Source organism: Scomber scombrus, chromosome 16 (assembly GCF_963691925.1).
Source record: "Scomber scombrus chromosome 16, fScoSco1.1, whole genome shotgun sequence".
NCBI classification, from domain to species: Eukaryota; Metazoa; Chordata; class Actinopteri; order Scombriformes; family Scombridae; genus Scomber; species Scomber scombrus.
In genome coordinates, this window is record NC_084985.1 from 25,702,315 (window position 1) to 25,726,894 (window position 24,580).

Below are 24,580 nucleotides of genomic sequence, written 5' to 3' on the forward strand. Positions count from 1 at the left end.
CATAGGTGGTGTGGGAACATAGGTGGTGTAGGAACATAGGGCTGTGGGAACATAGAGCTGTGGGAACATAGACACGCTCCCCATATAATTAGGGTTAGGGTTAACTGCTAACCAGATTGTCATGACACTTTTTGTGGATATACTTCAGGCATGTCCAAACTATTCCATAAAGGGCAGTGCACCTGTGTGTGAAGACTGAGATCAGTTGATTAAATGAGTCAAATATGGTTTGCTCCTGCTTTGTTGGAATGAAAACCTGCAGCTACATGAACCTTTATGGAATAGTTTGGACACCTCTGATATACTTAGTCAATTTTTAGTCTATTATTCCAAGACTTTATGGCCAGATTTCCATGACGTTTGCTCTGCATTGTCCCATTTCCATTAAGGAAGTTCTGGGTAAAACTTAGGAAGCAGGAACTTTACAGGAATGTCTAGAAACATGACTGACTGTGTTAACAAAGTGTAGAATCTGTTGATGAGGTGTAGACTGAACCAGGTATATATATGCAGGACTAATCATGCTGGTGACTCTTGGACACCTGTCTCCACTCCTGTAATCAAACACAGGCACACAAGACAGGGTGAAGACAAAAAGACAGAGAGACTACCAACTAGCAGGCAAAAGTGGAAGGCATGGCAGTACCAATAAATCTAATTGTCAGAAAACCCCGAAATGTGTTATGAGCACAGTCTTCTTGGCTCATGCACCAATAGTGACGCCTCAGGTACAACAGATTGAGTTGTCACTTGTTTCGACTCAGTTAAAAAGGTTTTTGTTCAAGGTTCATGTTTACTACACTAGGGAACAAACAAGCTAAGGTACAATACATCATCAAAGATAGCTAATCAAATTTATAACTACGTGTTTTTTCTTTAAAGTCTCGATGAAGATGAGATGTTTTTTGTTTCACCTGCCATTACACCGAATATTACAATATCCACACTGTAAATATGCTGACAACGTTATAATGAAATTAGTAATTGTGCCGGTATGTATGAAGAAAAATGTATGAGTCAAGCTTTTCTTTAAAATGGAGCCATATGTATCAGGCAGGAAAACATCAGATAAGGACTTTCCAAGCACCACTAGAACATCTGCTACATGACAGGTCATTGATCAAAGGGATCCTATTAAACCACAGAAATAATGCTTCAGCACTTGTTTGCAGCACAGAAATGTAATTTAATGGGATTCAGGAGAGACTCTGTTGGCATTGTTAAAAAAGAAAAAAACGTATAATTAATGATATGAAAATGAAATTTAAAGAAGAATAGCAAAGGTCCGAGAGTGAGAGAGATTACATTATTACGACAAACTATTTTAGCTTTTTTTTTTTTACTGATTATTTACAACCAATGAAGTCAAAGGGGTGAACAGCTGCAGAGAGAGTGATATCATGGCTACCTACAGTATCACAGGTGTAAGCTAGTGACCATAGTAACCATATCTCACTGCATAATAAAGGAATGTGTCAAATAAACATAATTATAGGTGGACATGAAAACCATGACAGTATGCTAATGAGGGGACGTTCACTGGATCACGTGAATAAGGTTTCTACATGCCTCCACTGGTAGTTTGGCCCATTCTTCTTGAGCAAACTGCTCCAGTTCTCTGAGGTTTGATGGGTGCTGTCTTCAAACTGCAAATGTAATCTCTTTCCACACATGTTCAGTGGGATTCAGATCAGGACTCATGGCAGGCAACGTTTTCTTCTCATCCACACTCGAGTGCTTTCTGATGTATGTTTGGAGTCATTATCATGCCTGACACTAGGCTGTATGTTTCATTTCGAAAATGATGAAACTGGTTTATCAGCGATTCAGAGATTAAAGGGAAAGCTAAAGGATATGTAACCGATCATATTTAATATTATCGCCATAGTTACTCCACTTAAGGTTGTACTAGGCGTCATAATGCAACAACTGTTCAAAAATCCAACTTTTATTCTGCACTAATTTTTAATATCCTGACCTTATGAAACCACATCATGAACAGATGTGTCTGAACAGTGTCTCAGCTACATTAACACAGAGACACCAGAGACTATTTCAAATATAATTTTAGATGTATGAATCTTTAAAAAGTAGAGAAAAAGGGTGATTTTATTCCGGTTTTAGTGAAGCCCTTTATTCTTTTAGTGAAATCACCTGTTTTTCTCCACCCAGATCACACTAGATTAGACTAATATTGCAGTCTGTCAAAAGGTTTGTAGATTTTTAATGCATGGGAATATACATACATTAATAATTCAAAATAATACAATGTATAAATTTAAGTGACCATTAAAGAAAAAAAAAAGAAAAATGAGTGTTGATGGACAAATTCCACGATGTCTTAGTCATATTTATATGAGTCACATACATTGATAGTGTCCATGGAAAGCTATAATATAGATCATTACTGCGGATAATGCAATGAACACACTGTAATGTTACAGAGTGAGCTGAGTGCATCATTAACAGTGGCTGTCAGTGCCTTATGGCTCCAGCAGTGCAGTTGTATAATGAAGACCATTAGAAGGTTATCTGTACGGTCATATTGGACAGAATCCAGCAAGCAGATAATACAAAGGCCTTTGTCTGTCTCTAATCTTTCTCTCTATTATTTTTTCATAACCTCACTTTGCACGTCAGAGTATGCCGTATCTATTAAAGCACTCAGACTGTTTCTACTAGACAGTCACGGCAAAGCAGCACCATCTGCAGGCTTTGATGAATTGTAAAAGGGTGAAAATGTCATTTAAATGGTTAAATTTGCAGCTTTAAATAGACCGGAGGCTTTTAAACCTTCCCGTTGTCCTCGGGTCAATTTTGACCGAGGAGGACAACAGGTATGAGGTATAATGTCATTCAAATGAGGTCTGTTGACCATCATTTCCAATAATATGTGTAAAACCTGTGGTAATAAATTGGAATGAAGATGGCTGAAAAGGTCTAACATAGAATTGGGTGATAATTTATATATATACTTTATATACTTTATAACCAGTCAAACCAAACTGGGTCACTTTTTACCCAGGAGGACAAAAAACTGAAGATAAAAACGAAGTCATTTCAAACAATAATTCACATGACTGATTTCTCTCGTATTTTACGAACGGAAAAGGATGCAACAATTCATCATGCAAATTCAACTTTTTGCCCTAATTTGAAATGTCATAATTACACTATCAACCATTCTCTGTGATGTCTCCCCTGTCTCACTGTGATGTTAAGACAGCTGCTCAGTGGCAGGAGGCTCACTGACAGTAAAGCAATGTGCTAAAGATGACTTATTCTACTATCATCCACCGCTGTTCGCACACCGCACCGCTTCACCGTCTATCGATCGAATTCATTGATCAAAAACCTCTAAAGGCGGCGAGACAAACAGACTTGCGTTTCCTCTGCAGCCACCGACGGGTCAACAGGTTTGACTTATCAGGTGAGATATCTCTACATGGAGATGACAGACTGGCACAACAAGTCATTCAGACATTCACTGATGAATCCTGAAGACTCTAGTGAGCCTTTTTCTCTGGAATCACCATGAGGTTCAAAGTTATGGTGTCTGATATGAGACAAGCTGATAAGTGATAGCAGTATGAACAGGAAAATTAGATATCAGAAGCTGCACAATCATGTAATATGCTGACTGAATATGGAAAAAGACAATTCAACAGGAAAGTCATAAAAGCACACCAAACACGGGGATACAAGAGCCCCATCTGCTGGAGTTTAGAAGCCACTCGGAGATATTTTATTGGCTACAAACTCTCAAGCAGTTCTCCTCCAGCCAGTCTTACAAAAAGCAGTGTGTAGTCAGGCTCACATTTCAGATGTCTATGAGTTGTTAACAGCTCCACCAAATACTGATTTTTCCCTCTAAACTTCTCACATGCTTTCATTTCAATAAATGTTCAAATGATCCAATATTTCAGCAAAAATCAAAGATTAGAGACAAAGTCCAAAAACTGAAAAGAAGTTTGTGTTTTCTTTTTTCCTCTCCTCCATTAATCATCTCACCACCCCTCAGATTTACCTGCTGACCCTTTGGAGGGGCCCCACCCCTAGGTTGGGAACCACTGGACTAAACTAGCTAACTGTATATAAAGTAGTGTAAACTAGCTCCACCTCCAGCAGCTACAACAGTAACATGCTGCTCTAACACTGATGCTTCACTATTAATAATATAATGATGTCATATATAATAATATATCAGTCAGAGGACCAAACCACTACTTTTACTGTAATACTGCATACTACATCGCTCATAATACTGCAGTACTTTTACTGTAATACTGCATACTACATCACTCATAATACTGCAGTACTTTTACTGTAATACTGCATACTACATCACTCATAATACTGCAGTACTTTTACTGTAATACCGCATACTACATCGCTCATAATACTGCAGTACTTTTACTGTAATACTGCATACTACATCACTCATAATACTGCAGTACTTTTACTGTAATACCGCATACTACATCGCTCATAATACTGCAGTACTTTTACTGTAATACTGCATACTACATCACTCATAATACTGCACTACTTTTACTGTAATACCGCATACTACATCGCTCATAATACTGCAGTACTTTTACTGTAATACCGCATACTACATCGCTCATAATACTGCAGTACTTTTACTGTAATACCGCATACTACATCGCTCATAATACTGCAGTACTTTTACTGTAATACCGCATACTACATCGCTCATAATACTGCAGTACTTTTACTGTAATACTGCATACTACATCACTCATAATACTGCAGTACTTTTACTGTAATACTGCAGTACTGTTACTATGGTTTTCATGCAGGACTTTTACTTTGAATGGACTATGTGTACATTGTTTTATTGGTACTTTTACTGAATTAGAGGATCTGAATATTTCCTCTACCACTGCTGTGTGTCTGTCAGCACAGCAAGTAAATCTTGCATTTTTGTGGATTTTACTCAAGGACCCCCTATACATAAAAAAAAGTTTCCCCAAGTTCTTTCCATTCCAGCCCACACTACAACTTTTTCATAGTAAATGTGATTGTAAGCTATTCCCATATTTTGAGAAAACTCGACTACAGCGTCAAACATTACACAGATGCTATCAGACATGGTAGAAAACACATTCCTCAGGTAGGTAATATACACTTCACTCCTGCTGGGAAACACATTTACTGCAGCAGTAAAATAAGTCTCGTGCCATCTCCTACTTTTGTATTCCATATATTGAAAAGAAATCACTTTATGTCATTCCACCTTCCTCTAGTGGACAAATCTGACCAATTTACAACCTTCAAATCATGAATCATAAATATTGTGTTTTTCATCTGGTTGCCTCGTGATGTCCTCCACACTGGGTATTTGAACATATAAAAATTGCTGAATCACCACTTTCATTGAATTTTGAGTGGTTTAGTAAACATAGTTCCACCTGTGGTCCACCATAGGAAACAGATGGATAAGACTATACTATGTTCATCCATTAGATTGAAAAAACATCCCCATACACACACACAATCTCACACACACACACACACACACACACACCAGTGGCTGGTGACAAAAATGTTTCGGGGGGCGCAGTTTGATGCCGTTTCAAACAAGCCGTAGCACCACTTCATACCGCAGCAAAAAAATAAAAATAAGAAAGGTAAACCAATCTAAAAATAACACAACACACTATAATGTCCCCTGGTTTGTCCCAGTATAGTATCTCTGACCCACAGAGAGAGGAATAAAACATTATAATTAGCCATGATAAAATTCACTCACCACACCTAAAGATACCAGCAGTTAAAGCAGAGTTACCAATAAGGTAATATGCTTAAAAAGAGACACCACCTATATTTTAGTTATTGTGTCTTCAGTCCTGATTTCACTGTAATATGTTAGTTGTTGCAATACCTAAACATGACAATAGATGGCGCATTAAGCACTATACACTGCTGTGATTAAGCATAACTTATTTAACTTATTTTAATAATGAAATGTACCCCAAATCAACCGTAATAGTCAAAATTACTTATTACTTATCTATGTTCCTCTTCTGGAGCTTGGCAAAGCAGAGGTCTACATGTGGCGAAACAGCTGCAGAAAGAGCTCAGCAATGCTAAGTCTGCTAAAAACAACTTAGCTCCATGCTATTGTCTCGATAGCTGCAGCTTTCTGTTTGCATTGAGAGATGTTTTAGGTCTCATTCCCCTGTCGTTGTCAACAACTCTTCGGTGCCGACACTTTGAAACAGCAAACAGATAAAGCAATAAAAGGAATAACTCACACTGCATCCAGCTAGCCAGCTCCGTTTATCATAACAGCAGCGGGAGAAGCTCCGGGTCTCAGCTCGTCCTTTCATCACCTGCTGCTGCTGAAGCCGGTCCGGTCCAAACTGCTTTATCCTCTTTCTCTCTTCTAGTGAAAGTCTTGTGAAATTATGTTTTTGAAGAGAAATTACCAAATAATCTTCTTTAATTTCCGCGGCTCCACTTTAACGTCATCTCCAGAATCTACGTCAGCAGGAGTTTGGGTGACAGCAGCTGACGGGTGGGCGTGAATGACAGCCGTAACTGTCCAATCACAGTAGATTAAAAAACATGAAACAACAACAATTTGCTGCCAATAAAAGTGGGCGTGTCCGGGGCACACTGAGCTGCGCCCCGTGGGAAACGTGACGCAGGCCAATGAGAGAGCAGCTTCAGGTCATGTGCTTGTCAAATGTTTGAGGGCTTGCATTGACTCCCATTAGGCCGGCGCCTCGCATACAGGAAGTACATATAGAAATTAATAAAATACAATTTGGAATCGATTTATAATGAATGCTGACAGGTGCTGAGAGACTAACAGGCGCATTTTACAAGCAAACACTTTTTATTTCATAATGATTTAGCATTATCTAATTAATTTATATTTAATATGTTTAAGTAGACTTTCTCTAGATTATTGGATGGGGCGGCGCCCCAGCGCCCCGCATTAACCAGCCGCCACTGACACACACAAACATAAGTACTCCATGTGAACTGCACCTTCCAGACTACAATGTATCATATCTTCTTCTCATGTGAACCATTACTCTGATACATTGTTTCACTGTTTAAAAAGGCTTAAACAAATTTGGTGATGATTTTTTTGTGTTAACATAAAACACTTAAATAAGGGGAGAGGAACTAACACTAGAGGAAGGTTAACAAATTAAACGTTTATTAGCCTTAAATAAAAGCAGGGCCTACAGTACAACTTCATAAATATGTATCTCTAGAATAACTTGATTAAAGAACTCATTTTTATGATGTGTTCTTCATCCTCTAGAATCATCATGTTCCTGTGAATCAATGACTATCAACACTTATTTATTCATTATCCGACAGCTCTGTGTATCCTGGAAACTGCATTAAAGGCTTTCATGAATTTTAAATTTAAATTTTTTTGTCATTTTCTGATCAAAACTGACTTTTTATTTTTTGGGGGGGCGCTGCAGCTTTGATGTGCACCAAACAGGTCGTCTGCAGGAACAATACACTTTATTTTATCTCCTCTGAAATCAATTATTCATAAACACAAAAACATTAAAAAAACATGGCGTTAAACTCGCGAAAAAGATGGGGAAGGTTGTCTTCCTGTTACTGTTTACTGCAGCTTGTCAAATATATGCTGCTCTCATTCTTTGCCAGCAGCTGTAAAAACCGTACAGTTTTTGTTAGTGTATGCATCGATTATATGGCAGAAAATCTCTCCGCCTCCAGCAGCAGGTTTGCTTGTGAAAAAAATTACAGCTACCACGACTTTAATCTATTACTCAAGTATTTAATAGCACCATAAAACCCACAGTAGTAAAGCACCCTGAGTAAAGACAGTTAAAATATGCTTACGAGTCAGTGGCGCCATTAAATCAGTGTCTGCCTCTTTAAAAGTCCAAACGACGCTGATAATAAACCCCATGATTCACTGGCAAAGCAAACAGTGACAAATATGCAACGGTGACAAAAAGTTTACAGTTTATTAGAATGATCGACGGTTGCCATGTTACAAAGTTATCAAAGGGAGGGAGGGGCGGAGGGCGATCTGTAAAACAACATGAATGCTTACAAATAAAAAGAAACAGGGGAGACATGAGTGATAAAAAAAAAGAGGACATTTTAAAAAGGGAGTTGGATCCTTTACAGCAGGCCTTGTCTCTTCAGATCCTCGTAGGTCTTCTTGTTGACCACGTTGCCGCTCGAGTCCTCGTACTCTTCCTGAAACACACACGAGTCATGAGAAGAGCAGGTTTATTAAGACTAGGATGTGTGTCAGCTGTTTTTGAGTGTGTACTTACTTCTGTGTCAGGCTGCCACCGCTCTGATGCCTTCTGGGACTTCAGTTTAGCCCACACTGGATGGAATAACACACAAATGCTTATTAAAACTTCCAAAATTCTTTAAAATCCACATGTGTTGATGAGAAGATGACGAGTCAAGACTTACGAGAGACGGCGTCCTCGATCTGTGTGACGTTGGCGAAGTGAGCAGTGTTGGGGATTCCCAGGCAGCGCATACCGTGAGCGTGCCTCCATTCCTAACACACACACACACACACACACTTTAGTTTCAGGAGATGCCACAAAAACACACACAAAAAAAGCTGTTATCAGTGGATCTTTGATCAAACTGGAACGTACTGCAAAGTGCCTCTGGAAGGCTTTGGGTCCTCTGTAGGTGTAGTTTCCACAGATCTCACAGTTGTAGTTGATGTTCAGTCCGTGGAGTTTGTAGAGCCAGTATGGAATGGGCTGCAGGGAATAAAACACACAGCAGCACATATAAAGCAGAGCACAGTCACATGAAGGTTGTGGAGAGTTTAGATGAATCAGATGCATTCAGTTTCCAACACAGACAGATAAAAGCAGGATTTAAAGACTAATCATAGTGTATTTAAGAGCTACTCAAGCATTTAATGCTGCACTGTATTCATTTGCAACTATTTTAATAATCTAACAATCATTTTAGTTTAACATTTGATGGTTTCAGCCTCTCTGATGTGAAGTTTTTTTATGTGTCATACTGGTCTGATGATCAAACATAAACAAAGATCTGAAAATGTGAAGATGCAAACATGAGCTCTGAGATGTTAAAAACAGGCACTTTTCACTATTTTTTGACAATAAACAGACTAATAAACTACTTGATAATGATCATTAGTTGGAGCCCTAAATATAATTTCGAGCCACTTCTACTCCAGTGTTTTCATTTTATGTTATTTTATAATATTAATCCACTACATTTAATCCATTTCAGAGGGAAATATTGTACTGTATCCTCCACTACATTTAATCTGTGGAGGAAAAAGTTAAATATTTGGACCATAGCTTTAGCTCCTTTTTACATCCAGATTTTGTGCAGCAGAACTTTTCTTCTTCTCTCTCCCATTAATCATCTCATGACCCCTCAGATTTATCAGGGGACCTTTTAGGACCCTGAGGAGTTTCAAACCGCTCAATGAAGCAGTATTTAATGAGTCCATGGTGTGTTTGTCTCAAGCACGCGCACGAGGAATGCACATGCAAGTGGGTGACACGTTCCTGCTGAGGATTTCACACTAGTCCAAAGATCAGCAGAGAAGACTGTAAGCTAGTAAACATGGATGTAAAGAATAAAAGATTTAAAATATATGAATCTTTTACTTTCTATTTCTTATATTTAATAAAACTTAACTTAAAAAAAAAAACTTAAAATGAGCTTTGCAGTTTAAAAAGGAACCAAAATGCCTTCAATGTGTTAGTTAGAGCTCAGAATGCTCACCATGTGTTATAGTTTCACATCCTGACTTGTAAACACACCTTAATACTGAATGTTAAATTCTTCATGTGAGCATATAAACAACTATGTCACACACTGCAGTGAAGCTTCACACATTCAGGTCTGCAGGTGTTATGATGTAACTATCTAAAACTAACACGTTTAATCATTCTGCTCATTCGTCTTCCTGTTTGTCTGTAATTTGGATTTTAGTCGCCTTTAAATGGATGAATCAGTGTTTTATTGTTGCTGTATTCATTATTTTCTGTTTCTGTTTTTATATATATGAATGCGTCTATCTAAGTATATAGTGTCATTGTGTGTGTCTGTTCTGTGGACTGCTGTAGTATCTTTTTATATTCTCTCTTGTAAAGCACTTTGTGACATTTGTCTGTGAAAGAGCTATATAAATACATTTTATTATTATTATTACTATCTGATAATGCTGATAACCAATCAGCTGCTGAGATTTATTTAAAGTTATGTGGCGTTTCCCACACAGATATCTGTAGCAGCTCCCAAAACAGAATAACACAGAATAGCTCTTGCTTATGTAATACAAGTATCTTCATCATCATCATCATCATCATCAGTGCACAGCCCACCGTCAAGCAGCACTTTAAAGTTTGACACGTCTCTCAGCCTCTTCTCAGCATCTGGTTTGCACTTCATTTTCAACATCGTACCTCTGAGCTTGTGTTTGCTGAAGCTGGAGAAAAGCAGTTATTTTTGTGTAGGAGTGAGACCTCACCTTGCCGTCCCAGCCCAGCGGCAGGTTCTTGGGGTTGTAGATGATTTCGTTGTCTTCGTCCTCGCTCTCGCTCTCGCTGAGCTGCTCCTCCTCCTCTTCCTCGCGCTCCTCTCCCGTGCGGGCCTGCTTCCTCTGCACGTTCTCGTGAGTCAGCTGCCTCTGCTCCTGTAACCCACGACGACCACCGGATAGAGAGAGACAGAAAAAAAGAGTCCTATGTGAGCCTACGCTGATAAAGGATGCTGGTTACCTCACACTCATAAATATTGGAATAAATTGAGTCTTACCCCGAGGATCTCCACATATTCATAGACCTGAGACTCCAGGAAGCCGATCTCCTTGTTCCGCTCTGTGTCTCTGCACATGTGATGGATGGATGGAAGCAGTTAGGAATTATATCATAAATGTGATGACACGCTCTCAAATGTTTTCATTTTTATTACACACTCCTACTTACTTTTTGGGCCCTTTGGCTTTGGGATTCTTGGCGAACAGGGAAGGGTCCAGTGATTCCAGAGATTTGCCTTTTGTGCTGAAGAGTCTCTGAGCTCGCTCCTCCAGAGTCCTGCTCAACACACACACACACACACACACACACACACACACACACACACACACACACACACACACACACACACACACACACACACACACACACACACACACACACACACACACACACACACACGTCAGACTGCTGCTCGACTGCCTGACAACATGCTTTTTATACGGCCAAAACCTGCTGTCAGTGATGTGCACCAGAATGTGTACTGACAGCTGTACAGTCTGAGAGCCTTTTTTTCCCACTGCAGCAACATCACCTGAAGCACTCCCTAGCTAAAGATGTGACATATTTTTATGGGTGATTTGCTGCATAAAAATGAAAAACAACATGTAATAAATCATTCTCATGCACTACACAGAGTGAAAAGATAAAAGCTTGTTAGTTATTCACTCAAAATTGCTGTTGGTCATACATTTTAACTTTAGTAAATGTAACGACTGTAATTGTTCAGCTGGAGACAAACTGAACTGTGAGTCTTGAACAAAAACCGTTTGGTGTGAATACACGATCACACATTAGCTTCCACTTAGCTGACGAGCTATGAAAGTAGCTACGTGGTTAGCTGGCTAGCTAATGTGGCTAACGGTTAATGTGGTTGACGAGTAGGATGAGCTGGTCGTCACACAGTAAAAGTTGGGGGAAGTTGTTTACTTTCAGTATTGTGTCTCATCAGCTCGGTCACATCGTAGTGTGAAATCAACAGTGAACGCACTCAGTCCATCACTGCACAAAGATGCTCTGATGCTAACCTTTCAGCCTGCTACATTACTGACTGTACTGATAAACTACAGCTGCTAACCATAGACTGTATATAATAAATGGACGTAACATCCGTGACGTCACACATTGGTTGTGGACTGCTGCTCCGAAGCCAATAGTTTCGGATCTGAGCAGCGCCATCTTGAAATTTTCAGGTGCATGCTGGGTAAAAAAAAACACGGATTCTACTTATATGGGCATCAGGAGGAGCATGATGCGCCCTCCTGAACCTGTGAACCAATCAACCTGTCAATCACGATGTAGCCACGCCCAAATGCATAACCTGCTTTATCGTCAAATATAAAATCAGGGAGGCCAGAATTTCACAGATGAAAATCATACTGCATTGGAGAAGGCTTTAAACTAGCGATTGAGACCATAAACACATTTTGAAAATGTTTACTGAGGTTAGAAATCAAGTGAGAAGTTGGTGAATTCTCCCATTGACTTGTATAGAGACGGAAGTGCTTTTGACACCAAAACGGTCGCCCCCTGGCGGCCTTGTGATAGAATGCAGATTTAAGTTACTTCCGCGTTGGCCTCATTTCAGAGGACCGGAACTCCCCGCCTGCTGCTAACATGTGAAAAGCATGAGTGACATGTTGTCAGGGATGGACTAAATGTTATATTAGTTACACTGAAAAGGGAAAATGACGAGGTCGTTGTTTAACTTCTCAGTATGTATTTCACTAACTCGTTGGCAACTTATTGTGGAGACACAGCTTCATTCCAAATCTGTACCGTTAGCTCTGATGCTAACTCTGTCCATCATGCGGAGCTGACAGTATTGTATATCAAGGTGAAACGCACTCTGCTGGGCAAACTATGTTATGACATCATGTCTAAATCACCCCAAGCATCATTTTCTGCATTATGTGTTCTGTAAAAAAGTTTTTATATTGGTGCATATCAGAAAACATGTACGCCGATACTGATATATCTGTGAAAGGCTCATATGGCCGTTAATATCGGTCAGGCACTTTGAATATTTGGCTTTTAGGCAGTTGGTTGGATAAAACAAGGCTACGGCTCAAAGATACTAATCAGCAGGTTGGTGGTTCAATCCCTGGCTCCTCCAGTTGACATGTCAAAGTGTCCTGGAGCAATACACTGAACCCCTGATTGCTCCTGAAGGCTGAGTGTGTGTGTGTTTTTGGTGTAAAAGTTGGAAATAAGGTGCACCTGCAAAGTTTGCTATCATCAGAACAATGGTATGCAATATTAGAATCATTACTACATTACATGCTCACCCTCCACACTTCAGCCCCAATGCCATGAGAGCAGACTTCAATCTGTCCAGACCCAAAGAAGCCAACTCCTGTGAGACAGTCACAATCATTAATGAGCAACATTTGTATTAATATTACATCATTCGTCTTCATGTATGAGAAGTTTTATATCTTACCTCCCAGGAGGAGAAAGCAGAGAGGTCCAGATGAGCTCCGGCGTGAGTCATAGCGCTGCTCGTCTCTTTCTACGCTCCAAGAAAAACAAAACGGAAGAAAGAAACGCGTCAACTGAGCCAGAACGACTAAAATCTGAATAATCATCACACATGAAAGAGGAGAACTTAGAGGGGATCTTACAGGCCAGCCAGGAAATGTGCCGTTCTCCCATTTCTTCTCAAAGTCTATCAGCACTTTGCCGTACAGCTCGTTCTGGTCCAGCAGAGGTTTGACCCGGTCTGTGTAGTCCTGCAGGTACTCCAGCATCATCTCCAAATACCTGCACCAACACGACACATCACAGCTCAGCACAACACTCACATACAAGCTAAACCTCACAAGATACTACACATAAAAAGCATGCTGGACCTACTTTTTGTACTCAGCGTTCTTCCTGTCTTTAGGGATGTCAAAAAGCTGGTCGAATGAAGACAGGTAGGTGATGTACTCCAGTTTCTATAGGAGAGATCACACATGGTGATTAATGAGAGATCAGTTTGAAGGTGAGAAATAAATGAAGTAGAGAATAAAGGGGATCAGAACCTCAGCTCCCTTCAGGTTGATGTACTTCAGGTAGCAGTCGTGAAGATCCAGGTAGCGGCCGTATCCTTCCTCGTCGGTGAACTCCACGAGATCTGCGGAAAATAGACCCCTACTTTATAATCTGTGCAATACCAATATCACACTCATGTACATAATGTTACTATATTTTACTACTATATGCTTTTATTGCTTGTGTAATTACTTCTTATGTATTGTACTTTTTATTTCTACTATCCACTTTGCTGCTGTAACACTGTAAATTTCACCACCGTGGGACTAATAAAGGATTCTCTTATCTTACACTACTGCTCTACTTTTAAAATGTGCTATCTTTTTTTTATACTTTCTTTATTGTCATCATTTCATTTTATGCATCTTGCACATGTTATATAAGCTACATAGGGATGACAACAGTTTTTTTTATGAACATAAGTAATGTGAATAGTTATTAGTTAATAGTGTTAATAGTTATATCATAATTAACTGATATGGCAGTTAGTTAAAGTAAATCAGTAACAGTATTATGAACATTATACTTTTGTTGCTGCTCGTTCCCTTATTTAGCTCTGGCTTTTTGTGTGTGTGTATGTATGTGTGTATATAATTGGGTGGGTGAGGGGGGAAATAGAAGCAATATTCACAGTACAGTACATTGTAGTCATTTTAAATTCATAGAAAATTGAAAGAAAAGGAGAAAAAAAAAGTAAAAAAAGAAAGGGAAATTAAAAATGTTGCATCTAATTTGATTTTGTATACTCTATATATTGTTTATTCTTTGATTTAGCTACTTTTAGTTGTACTTTTTACTATTTCAAAAATGATTACTATTTTAATTATTACTGCTATAATTATTTCTATGTTTAAGTTATTCTTTTTATTTTTTTAATACTATTTTATTATTCTTATTATTTTATTATTCTTATTAATTGCTATTCGTATTATTAATATTTAAAAAATAGTATTATTTTATTGTTTTTATTATTTTCCATCATATATTAATGTTTTTGTTCTTTTTTAACATTGGCTCTTAATGTGAAGGACTTAAGTTATTATCATTATTATTAAAAGTACTGTGTGAGAGCAATTCTTGTTAACATTTTCATTGTTAGACAGGAAAATCCAAGTGTTAACAGCTTTTGATAAACTAGGTGAAACTAATGCTGTGAGATGAATGGTGTTGTGGAGGATTGAGACGTACTCTGAGCCTCCTCGCTGGGGTTGTCTCTGGCCTTCATCAGCTCCTCAAACTCTACAGACATGGGGATGGAAATCTACAAGAGACACAACAACATTAGGATCAAATAATCCACTGCTAAAGCTTTTACGTGCCTGATTGGGGGGGTTTTACAATCAGAGATGAATTACCTCATTTGGGTGCTTTCTGTGAAACTCCTTGATCTGTTTCAGTCTGTTGTAGAACTCTGCAAACTCATTCGGTCCTGAGATGGCAGCGAGTTCATCCCTCCTCATTCTGACAAAGAGACAAACATTTACAATACTATTCAGACTATTAAGCAGGATATAATCCACCATAAACACAATAAATTATTAAAGCTTTTATGAGGAGTAAAGTTTATGTTTCAAAGTTGATACAAATGATTCAAATGAGAGTAAAAGCAGGAATAGCCACTTATTACACTGTAGCAGGTTAGTAGAGTCACTTATAAAAGACTTACCCATCTTTGTCTTCATAGGAGTCTCTGAGATTTGCGCTCACTTCCATATACCTCTATAAAACGATAGATAGAAGGATTGTCACCACGTTATCTTCGCCATTATTAATTCAGCAGAATTATTGTTTTACACACAGCAAAAAGTCACAAATCTCTCTAACTACATCTTTCAAATTGCAACATCTAAGAGTTCACTGCCAATGTGCAATTTCGGACTTAGGAGCACTTCTGAACTGTTAAGGTGTACTGTTAAAGCGATTTAAATGTTGAAAATAGTCACCTTTAAAAAAGGATGCCTACAGGAGTTGGGCTTATAAAAATGATGGAGGGACTTATAAGTCAACCAATCAAAGAAGTTAACTTTGTTTCCTGTTATATAAATCTAATTGGCGGATTACTTTTATGCCTAATGTTACAACAAACACTATCAATACTTAATAAAGCTTGACATTGTGTGATACAGTCATATGTATCTATTAATAATCAAAGACACGTTAAATTGACAGATTTTCAAGTGGAGTTTGGTACAACATTAACTCCAGCAGCATAGAATGATGGAGGGAATTGCGAGTCAACCAATCACAGGTGACTTTTTCCTTATAAAACCTGATTGGCGGATCACTTGTATACCGAATGTTACAACAAACACTATCAATACTTAATAAAGCTTGATATCATGTGAATGCAAGCGTATTTATCTGTTAATGGTCAAAGACACGTTAAATTAACAGATTGTAAAGTGGAGTTTGGTGCAACGTTAACGAGTATTTCCTAGTAGATAAATGAAGCTATTAACTTGCATATGCATGTTTCTAATCTTGAATGAGGTTATTATAGCCCACAATGAAAAACATGATCATGAAAATCATGAAAGTGTCTTTAATACATTAATATGTTAGTAAAATGTAACTGTAGCCCGACGAAAGCTTTTCTATTATTAACTATTAGCTTATAGATGAAAAACTCTCACTTACATCCAGCATAGCTCTTGTTCGGTGGTCAGAGTTAATCTGTTCCCGCAACTGTCAAGAAAAAAAAGATTATCATTATAAAAACACAAGTTAACTTCGAGACGCTATAGATTAGCAACAATGCTAACGTTAGCGGCCAGCTCACCGTAGACTTCTTATGTAGCATTTCTTTAGTTTTAGCATCCATTAGCCGCTCTTTCTCTTCATGGTAGCGACGCTGCTGCTCTAAAATAGTCTCCATGGTTAATGAAGCTAAACTGTGTTCACTGCAGACAATATGAGGCTTGTAACTAGCTAGCACATAAATGAAAGAAACGTTAGCTACGGCTAAGTTACGTTTGTTTTCAATGGCGCATGTTGAGAGCGCTAATGTCCGTCACTGGGCTCGGCGTAGAGAAACATGGAATATGTTCAATGGTTCCGCATTGGTGACCGCACAGACAAATACACCCGGTAATATATAATGTCAATTAAATCGTGTTTGAAAGAAAATTGTTGTTCATAATCAAAATAATGACACATGAATAATAGTTAATTATTTATGTTCATAAATGTGACTACAGGTTAATATTCAGGCATCTACCTGAAGTGTTTTCATGTTAATTTCAACTAACCTGTTTTAGATTATTAAATAAATAATAAACATGGAGCCCTAACAATCTCCCACCAGCAACAGGTCACCAAAGCACAGACATAATGAATAAGTCCACTGAGGCTCCGTGCATAACCTGAAGGAATGGCTGTAAATATTTAATAAGTAGGAAATAGCTTCTGAGATCTTCATTCACACTTTAAAGCGTCGCCAGCGTGATATTCCTCTCCTTTGCACTTCCTTTGTAGTCCACACTATCATCAAAGCTGCCATAACGCTTCACAGAGCACACAGTCTGCGCGCATTCGCGTGGGAGCGCGCACGGAGGCGGTCTGATTTGTCAAGCTCATGCAAACAAAGAAAAGAGCGGAAGTGAGAAGGTCCCTGCCTAAAGGTAAAAGACTTTTGATGAAGCATAAAAAAAAGTCAGCACTAAGGTGTATTATAACTTGTGGCTTTGTGGTAAAATGTGGATAAAATGACAATGTTTGTATGTATGTTTCCTACACATTTAATCTTCTTTTTGTTTTTCATCACCAGATGAGGTTCAATAACAGTTTAAATAGTGTTAACCACCTTTAAATCACTCCAAATTTTGGATGCAGTTTTGTAAATGTTGTTATTTGGTGAACTGACTCAACTAACACCATCACCTGTTTGATAACATGCGAGGCCTAACAGGGTCACGCTTCTAATTATATTATTGACTCACAGGTGCCCTATGAGACCCTCAATGCTACCTGAGACCCTGAGACCCTGAGACCCTCAGACAAGAACATTCTGGGTGGTCCTTCTACCTGTCTTTTAACCAAGGGGGACCGGGCCTTCTCTGTCCGGGCCCCTCAGTTGTGAGACTCACTGCTTGAGTATCTCAGGCAAGCAGAATCAGTATCATCTTTTACATTTCTTCTTAAAACTCACTTTTATGAAAATGCCTTCTTATAGTTTTTACTGACTATATTCCTCATCCTTTTTTTATGTTTTTAATTCTATTTATCCCTATGTCATGGTTTTGACTATTGTTGGTTTAAGGGGCGATTTTAGACCCTTTTTAGGGGTGCTCAAGTACCCCTGAAAATAAATAAATGATTGTTGTATTTTTTCCCCCTAAAAATTGAAAAGGTTTTATTTTAACAGGTTTAATGTACTTTGGATAGCCTAGTTCTGTCATTAATAAAATCTTTCCCTCAGGGTTCATTAATTATCTTAGTCCTCTCTGTAGAAATCTGTGATTGTTTAATCGGAACCAATATTATTATTATAAAATATAGTGGAACACTCTACTATGTATTAATATTTCGTGTTGTAATTTACATTATCCAGTGAAATGAGTCATTTAGCATCATTGTTTTTAAAAGTGCTAGGCCTATATAAATGAAGTTATTATTATTATCATTATATAATATAATTGATCCCAAAAGGGCAAATTCACGTCAACAGTCTAAAGATGTGTGAAACAGATTTTTTTTTAACTATTTAAAACAATTAATACAGCAAAATTGGACAAATATAAAAATGTCAGCTACATTCAAAAGCCATTTTCATCATATATATTCGCCTTAGTATTGCACTGTATACACATACATGATTTTTGCGTTATGTAAACTGCTGTCCAAGTAAAAAATATATAGTATATAATGTAAATATATATACGCAGAAGTAATGAGTTAAGCAGTGAAACTTTAGAGAAAAAACCTTAATGTATTGTTCCTATAATGACTTCACGTGCAGTTTGTCACCTTGTCTCGCGCCTCTTTCGAAACACGCGCGAGACGGGCACTCTTATGCTTTTATTTTGCAATCTCGCCACCGGAAGCGGCTCTCGTATCTTCTGCGACGCTTCACAGTCTCGTTTCGGCACATTCTCCAGCAGTCAGTCAAAGCCGCGGACAGCCAGCCAGCGTACGGATTACGGAATATACCGCTGAGGACAATCTCACGAATTTCTCCCGCCGCCGTGCGTCCAGCCCGCTTACTAAGGTCAGTGCTTCTTACCATTCCTTCCAAAATAAACCTTTAACTCCACTGATAGCTGAGAGGTTTGTTATCGCTGTCTCCTCTGAGAGAGAGAGAGAGGGGGGGGGGGCGGTGGGTGGTGAAGAGGGGGGTGAAAGAGAGAGAGAGAGAGAGAGGGAGAGGGAGAGGGAGAGGGAGAGGGGGGCATCCGCTCCGTCTTTTGTGCTGGAGCTGATTTGGCAGCGGTCAGTGCTTCAGCTCCATCGTGTCCTCTCTCTCTCTCTCTCTCTCTCTCTCTCTCTCTCTCTCTCTCTCTCTCTCTCTCTCTCTCTCTCTCTCTCTCTCATTACTGTATGAAGATGTCTCACACTCGAGGCTGTCCGTCCTCTCACCCCAAAAAAACGTGTGAACCTACCTCACAAGGAGGCCTCTGAACGATCGTTAGCAGCCACCGTTTAATTCACCCTGTGCTCTAAACAGCACTCAACTGTAATACATGTCAACTTCTGTCAACCTATTATAGCTATACCCCAAAAAAATGCGCGAGCTTAGGTAACAGCGCGAGACAAATAACAAATACAAAAAGTTGCCCCCCCCCCCTCAACTGCCCCCCGAGCTGGTTTGTTTACTAGGAGATAATTAAATGGATAAAAAAAAGCTTGTATAGGAATGTGTAGGGGGTGTGTGATATTTCTCTAGGCCTCCTCAATTACACACACACACACACACACACACACACACACACACACACACACACACACACACACACACACACACACTCACACTTTGGAAAAAAGCTCCAGGAAAATGTGTGTGTGTGTGTGTGTGTGTGTGTGTGTGTGTGTGTGTGTGTGTGTGTGTGTGTGAGATGTTTGACAGCTTCACTGCTGAATCTCTTGGGGCAAACAATCCAAAGTCATCTGCAACTTTTACCTCCAATGTTTGTCCTCACTTGACAGCTGGAAACACATCATTTCCTACATTGTAACAACTTCACCCCCCCCCCCACCCCCTCTCTGCATTATCCTAACCCATATAATCCACCCCCCCACCCCCATAATTATCTCCTGCATCAGCTCAAAGAATAGCTTTATTGTCATTGCACACAAGCTTTCCACTTAAGGTGAAAACATTTACATAAACACACATATATTTGACACACATCCATACAGATAGCCTATGTGTGTGTGTGTGTGTGTGTGTGTGTGTGTGTGTGTGTGTGTGTGTGTGAGTGTGTGTATGCAGTGGCTGTTTGTCTAATGTCAAACGCCAAGTCATCTTGCCAAACCCGCTGTCATGTTTATTGAACAATCTGCCCTTACTTCTGTCCAATGTGATATTCATTTCAGCAGCAGCAAAAAAAAAAAAAAGGAGCCCTCACACTCATTCATCTGTAGCATGCATTTTTCATAGCGAACCTGGGAATGTAAATAGAGGCATTCACCTTGAGGCTCATACACACACACACACACATAAATAGACACGCAGCCAGGCAGGCAGAGTGATGGGGGAATTGGATTGAGTGAACATGACCTTGTTGGTGTCGTTTAATATTGAGACTTGAGGCTCGTGACCGGCAGGATGAGTGTTAAAAGATCTGAGGTGTGTATTTCACTTTTTTTATATCCTCTTCCTCCACAGAGGAAACAGGAATAACCTCAGCGTCGCTACGACTAAACGCGCTTCATTTCCAGATTGTTTTTCTGACAGATGTTTTTCTAACGTCTCCTTTTGTCGGATCGTGGAATAGCCCGATCCCTCTCTCCGCCCACCCTCCACCCCTTCACCCCGAAGGACAATCTGACATCAGTGTTTCCCACAGCTTGACAGTGTACTTGTGGTGGTGGGTGGCACAGCGTGTGATGGGGCGGGTTGGGTAATAAACTAGTCAAACAAAAGCTTTATGAATAACTCTATTTATCGCTTTATGTGAATTGTGAAATGATCTCATTTGGTTTCCCAGGGAGCATCATTTCTGACATTTTGCATCTTACTTGTGGTGCTCTCTTCATCTTCCTGCCGCTTAGTAGTGTTAATCTTTAGGAATCTCACAACTGGATTTAAGTTAACAGGATTAACCGATGAATAAATGAATTTGAACACATCTTACAGTCTCCCGCCTGTATTAATAACACATCGATGTGTTATTAAAATCATCACTGTCCAGGACCGAGCAGGTGCAGCGTTAATGAGGTGAGACGAGGCGGCAAGCACCAAGTTATTTTCTCAACCTCCAGAGTTGGTTTGTGTTGTTTAATGCTGCAGTGTGTGTTGGTCAGCTGCTCTCATTTGTTACAGCTGAACAATGTACTTAACATTTGTCTCCCGTTCCTCTGCTGCCGGTCTTTTTTGAGGATGGACTACAAGATAATTCAGGCGTGTGCTGCGTTGTAGACTGTCCAGGTGTTACAGTGCCCTCACAGTTTAGTTCCACCTTTTTCGTTCTGTCAAAATCACCATTAACTAACATTAAGAAAATCGATTTTTGAATTGGTTCTTATGTGGGTTAAGGTCTGCTGGTCTGTGGTTTCTGACTTTATCTGCTTGTGTGGGTCTTTTCTCTTTTTTTTATTCCTATATGATAGTAAACAGAATATCTTTGGGTTAACAAGACATTTGAAACATTTGAAACATTCGAAACAGCGATGGACATATTTCACTATTTGGTTAATTGGTGTGAACAGTGCAAGATGACTGACTGGCAAGCCAGGAGAGACTGTCTGAAAATATATGTGTGTATATATTACCTCATTTAAACTCTCCCTCTCTCTATGACAGCTGACTTCGCCCTGGAGTGTATCCATCCAGAGCATAAACCAACCTTTACAGTTCCAAACCCCCAAATATTCAGGTGATTATCTCAGAACAGGAAGAGAAACCTGCAAAACTTGCTTCAAAAAATCATTTCATATCTATGTATTTAGCATTAAACGCGGTACAGCCGAGGCTCATGGGAACATCGTTACTGTTGCAGGTATTTAGTCATAAAGAAATGTTTGATCCGATGATGGCGCTACGTCAAAGGTCACATGGCTTTTTCCTGTAAGGCCCTTCAGTATGTTTATCTGATTTCACATATATCTAGTAGTCAAAACCAAAGAGGAAAAGTCTGAGGATGACTAAAGTCAGTAGAATACATCATCAAGGAAACGTGAATGTGTTGTGTGTGTGTGTGTGTGTGTGTGTGTGCCAAAGGGGAAAAAAAGACAAACAGCAAACGATGGACAAAAATGATGACTAATGCTAATAACATTAAGCTTTAAATAGCAGTTTGGTTAACAGAAGGTTCACTTACTCATTATTTCTGAAGCTTTCAAGACATAAAAGTCAGAGAATTAGTAGGAAAATGAGGTCAGTAAGAACCACTACTCATCACTTCATGTCCCATCAATGGAATAAACTCACACTACACATGTGGAAATGAATGATTTAACCAGACTGAGCATCAAACCAAAGTTAACACTAGAAAATGAATTAAGAATTGAATGAATTGTTATAAGTCATGCATCAACATCACCAGATGTTCTGAGCTGTGAGACATTATGATGGACATTTTTGACACTGAAGTTGATTAATCATGACAGTTCAATCTTGATGTTGGAAAATAGTAGCTTGACAAAATAACTCCAAATCAAGGTCCTGTTACTCGCTTTTTCTGGACCGTGATAATCCCATTGGACTAAATATCACCATCACATTAAAATAGCAATTGTTATTTTCAGCTATATTTGAAACATCCTCCTCCTTTATAACAAAGGATTTGACTGATTACAGATTTATTCCATGACTTCAGTTCATAAATAGCAGCATTACAGCATCGACTGTAACGCTGCAGCAAAACCTGTTAGGTGTGTGTTTGTGTGTGTGTGTTCAGTAAGTATGTGTAACACTACCTGTGTGTGCAACCTTCTGCCAGTGTCAGCATGTCCAGTGAGGTGCAGCCGAGGCCGGACGACAGCCCCAACACCAGTGGGGGAAGCTCAGATGCTGAGCAGAGGGAGGCGGCCCCTCCGGAGCAGCCGGGCCCCGAGCAGCGGGACCAGACTCAGCCCAAGAAGAAGGAGGCCAAAATCTCCAGCAAGACCGCTGCCAAGCTTTCCACCAGCGCCAAGAGGTAGATCCGCGCTAGCTCTCTTTTACTTAGTGTTCCTCGTCTGGGTCTCTGCCCGCTCTGCCCCGATGGCTCTCTGTATAACCGCTCAAGTGCTTGTCTGTCGCTCCTTCTTTGGTTTTTTCTCTTCGCTGCTGAGTGCTCACCCTCTTTCCACAGATCATCTGTCAGTCAAAGACAGCTGGTGACACTTGTTAAATTAATCGTTATAAGTCAGGATGAAATGAAACCCTTTTTAAATTTTAACCCTTTCTCAGCCAGCATGTCCATCTGGCCCCCACATGGGTTAAATGCGGGCTATATGGGTACTGAGTCAGCATGGGCTTGAACTGGGCACATTTTGGGGTCCCACATGGTGTCAGTAACATGGGCCCCACATGTGAAACCCATGTGGACTGACTGTATGAGCCGCATCAGGGATGTAAGTTGGCTAAGCGGGCATTGGCATAAATAGGGCAAATTGTATGGGCCCCATATTGTTCCAGAAACATGTGAAGCCCATGTGGGCTGGCTAAATGGACCCCATTTAAGGTCCATTCTGATCCCACTTAGACTCCATATGGGCAAACATATGGGGTCTACATGGGTTTCACCCAATGGGCCCCACCTGATACCCAGTCAGAACCCACTTGGGACCCATATTTGCAGCCCAAATTTAACCCTTATGTGACCCACATGGACATGCTAGATGGGTTTTAGATCTCCCTTGTGTTCTTGCATCAAAATCTAATCATGTTTTCCTACTGTAAAACAAAATATGTGTGTGTGTACGTAGGCTTGAATCAATTTCAACCAATAATATCATGACATGCACCAATCAATCAGCCTACACACCCACTTTTCAACATTAAATACTCTGGAAATGCGGTTTCATTTTGACTTTAAATTGATTATGACAGAAACAACTCCAATAGTCTCCGATAGTTAATCATTCGAGTCATTTATCGAGCAAAAAATACCAATGATTGACAGCTCCCAGCCTGTGAAATCTGAGGATCATTTAAAACACACCAAAATTAAAACACCCTCTCCAGTTTTTGATCATCCGTACAGCAGAATATTTCAGAGGTTTTTGTGGAGCCATTTCATGGAAACTCAGCACTGCTAGATCATCATCAAATGCACATTATGAAAGAAAGTGGGACTTTCCATTTCACCCTGCTCACACAGCTCATACTATCACTTTTCCTCTTATTGGTTGGAAAAAAAAAACAAGTAATTTAAGGGGTGTCTCAATTAACTTTGTCATTCTAAGAACCAAACCTAAAAAAAAAACACAGTGGAGATTGATCAATAATGAAAAGAATGACTTGTTAGAGTCCTTAATGAGGCTTGATTTTCTGTGAGTGGCGCTGTTCTCTTTGTCTGCTCAGCTGCTAACTTGTACTTGATTGTTCCTCTATTTTCTGGATAGAAGAAGCACCACTTCCCTCTGCAGCAAGA

General features: G+C 39.5%; 2 protein-coding genes across 2 annotated transcripts in view; one reads left to right on the plus strand and one right to left on the minus strand.

Moving 5' to 3' along the window:
- Window positions 1–7,975: 7,975 nt before the first annotated feature.
- Window positions 7,976–16,816, minus strand: sf3a3 (splicing factor 3a, subunit 3). Its single transcript, XM_062435684.1, has 17 exons — window positions 16,624–16,816; window positions 16,482–16,529; window positions 15,511–15,563; window positions 15,200–15,305; window positions 15,033–15,105; window positions 13,835–13,926; window positions 13,665–13,747; window positions 13,433–13,571; window positions 13,252–13,320; window positions 13,097–13,164; window positions 10,980–11,087; window positions 10,810–10,879; window positions 10,523–10,687; window positions 8,655–8,765; window positions 8,461–8,551; window positions 8,313–8,368; window positions 7,976–8,232 (listed from the first exon to the last, which is right to left on the minus strand). The coding sequence occupies exons 1-17, from the start codon at window positions 16,717–16,719 to the stop codon at window positions 8,155–8,157; spliced, it is 1,506 nt and encodes a 501-aa protein (XP_062291668.1). The 5' UTR covers window positions 16,720–16,816; the 3' UTR covers window positions 7,976–8,154.
- A 2,117-nt stretch (window positions 16,817–18,933) lies between these two features.
- The window catches only part of LOC133996962 (ubiquitin-conjugating enzyme E2 E2-like), a 71,885-nt gene continuing 66,238 nt past the window's right edge, over window positions 18,934–24,580 (plus strand). The window contains exons 1-2 of the mRNA XM_062436483.1: window positions 18,934–19,050; window positions 22,943–23,140. Coding sequence (XP_062292467.1) covers window positions 22,950–23,140 — 191 coding nt within the window. The 5' untranslated portion in view covers window positions 18,934–19,050; window positions 22,943–22,949. The remainder of the gene's footprint in view (window positions 19,051–22,942; window positions 23,141–24,580) is intronic.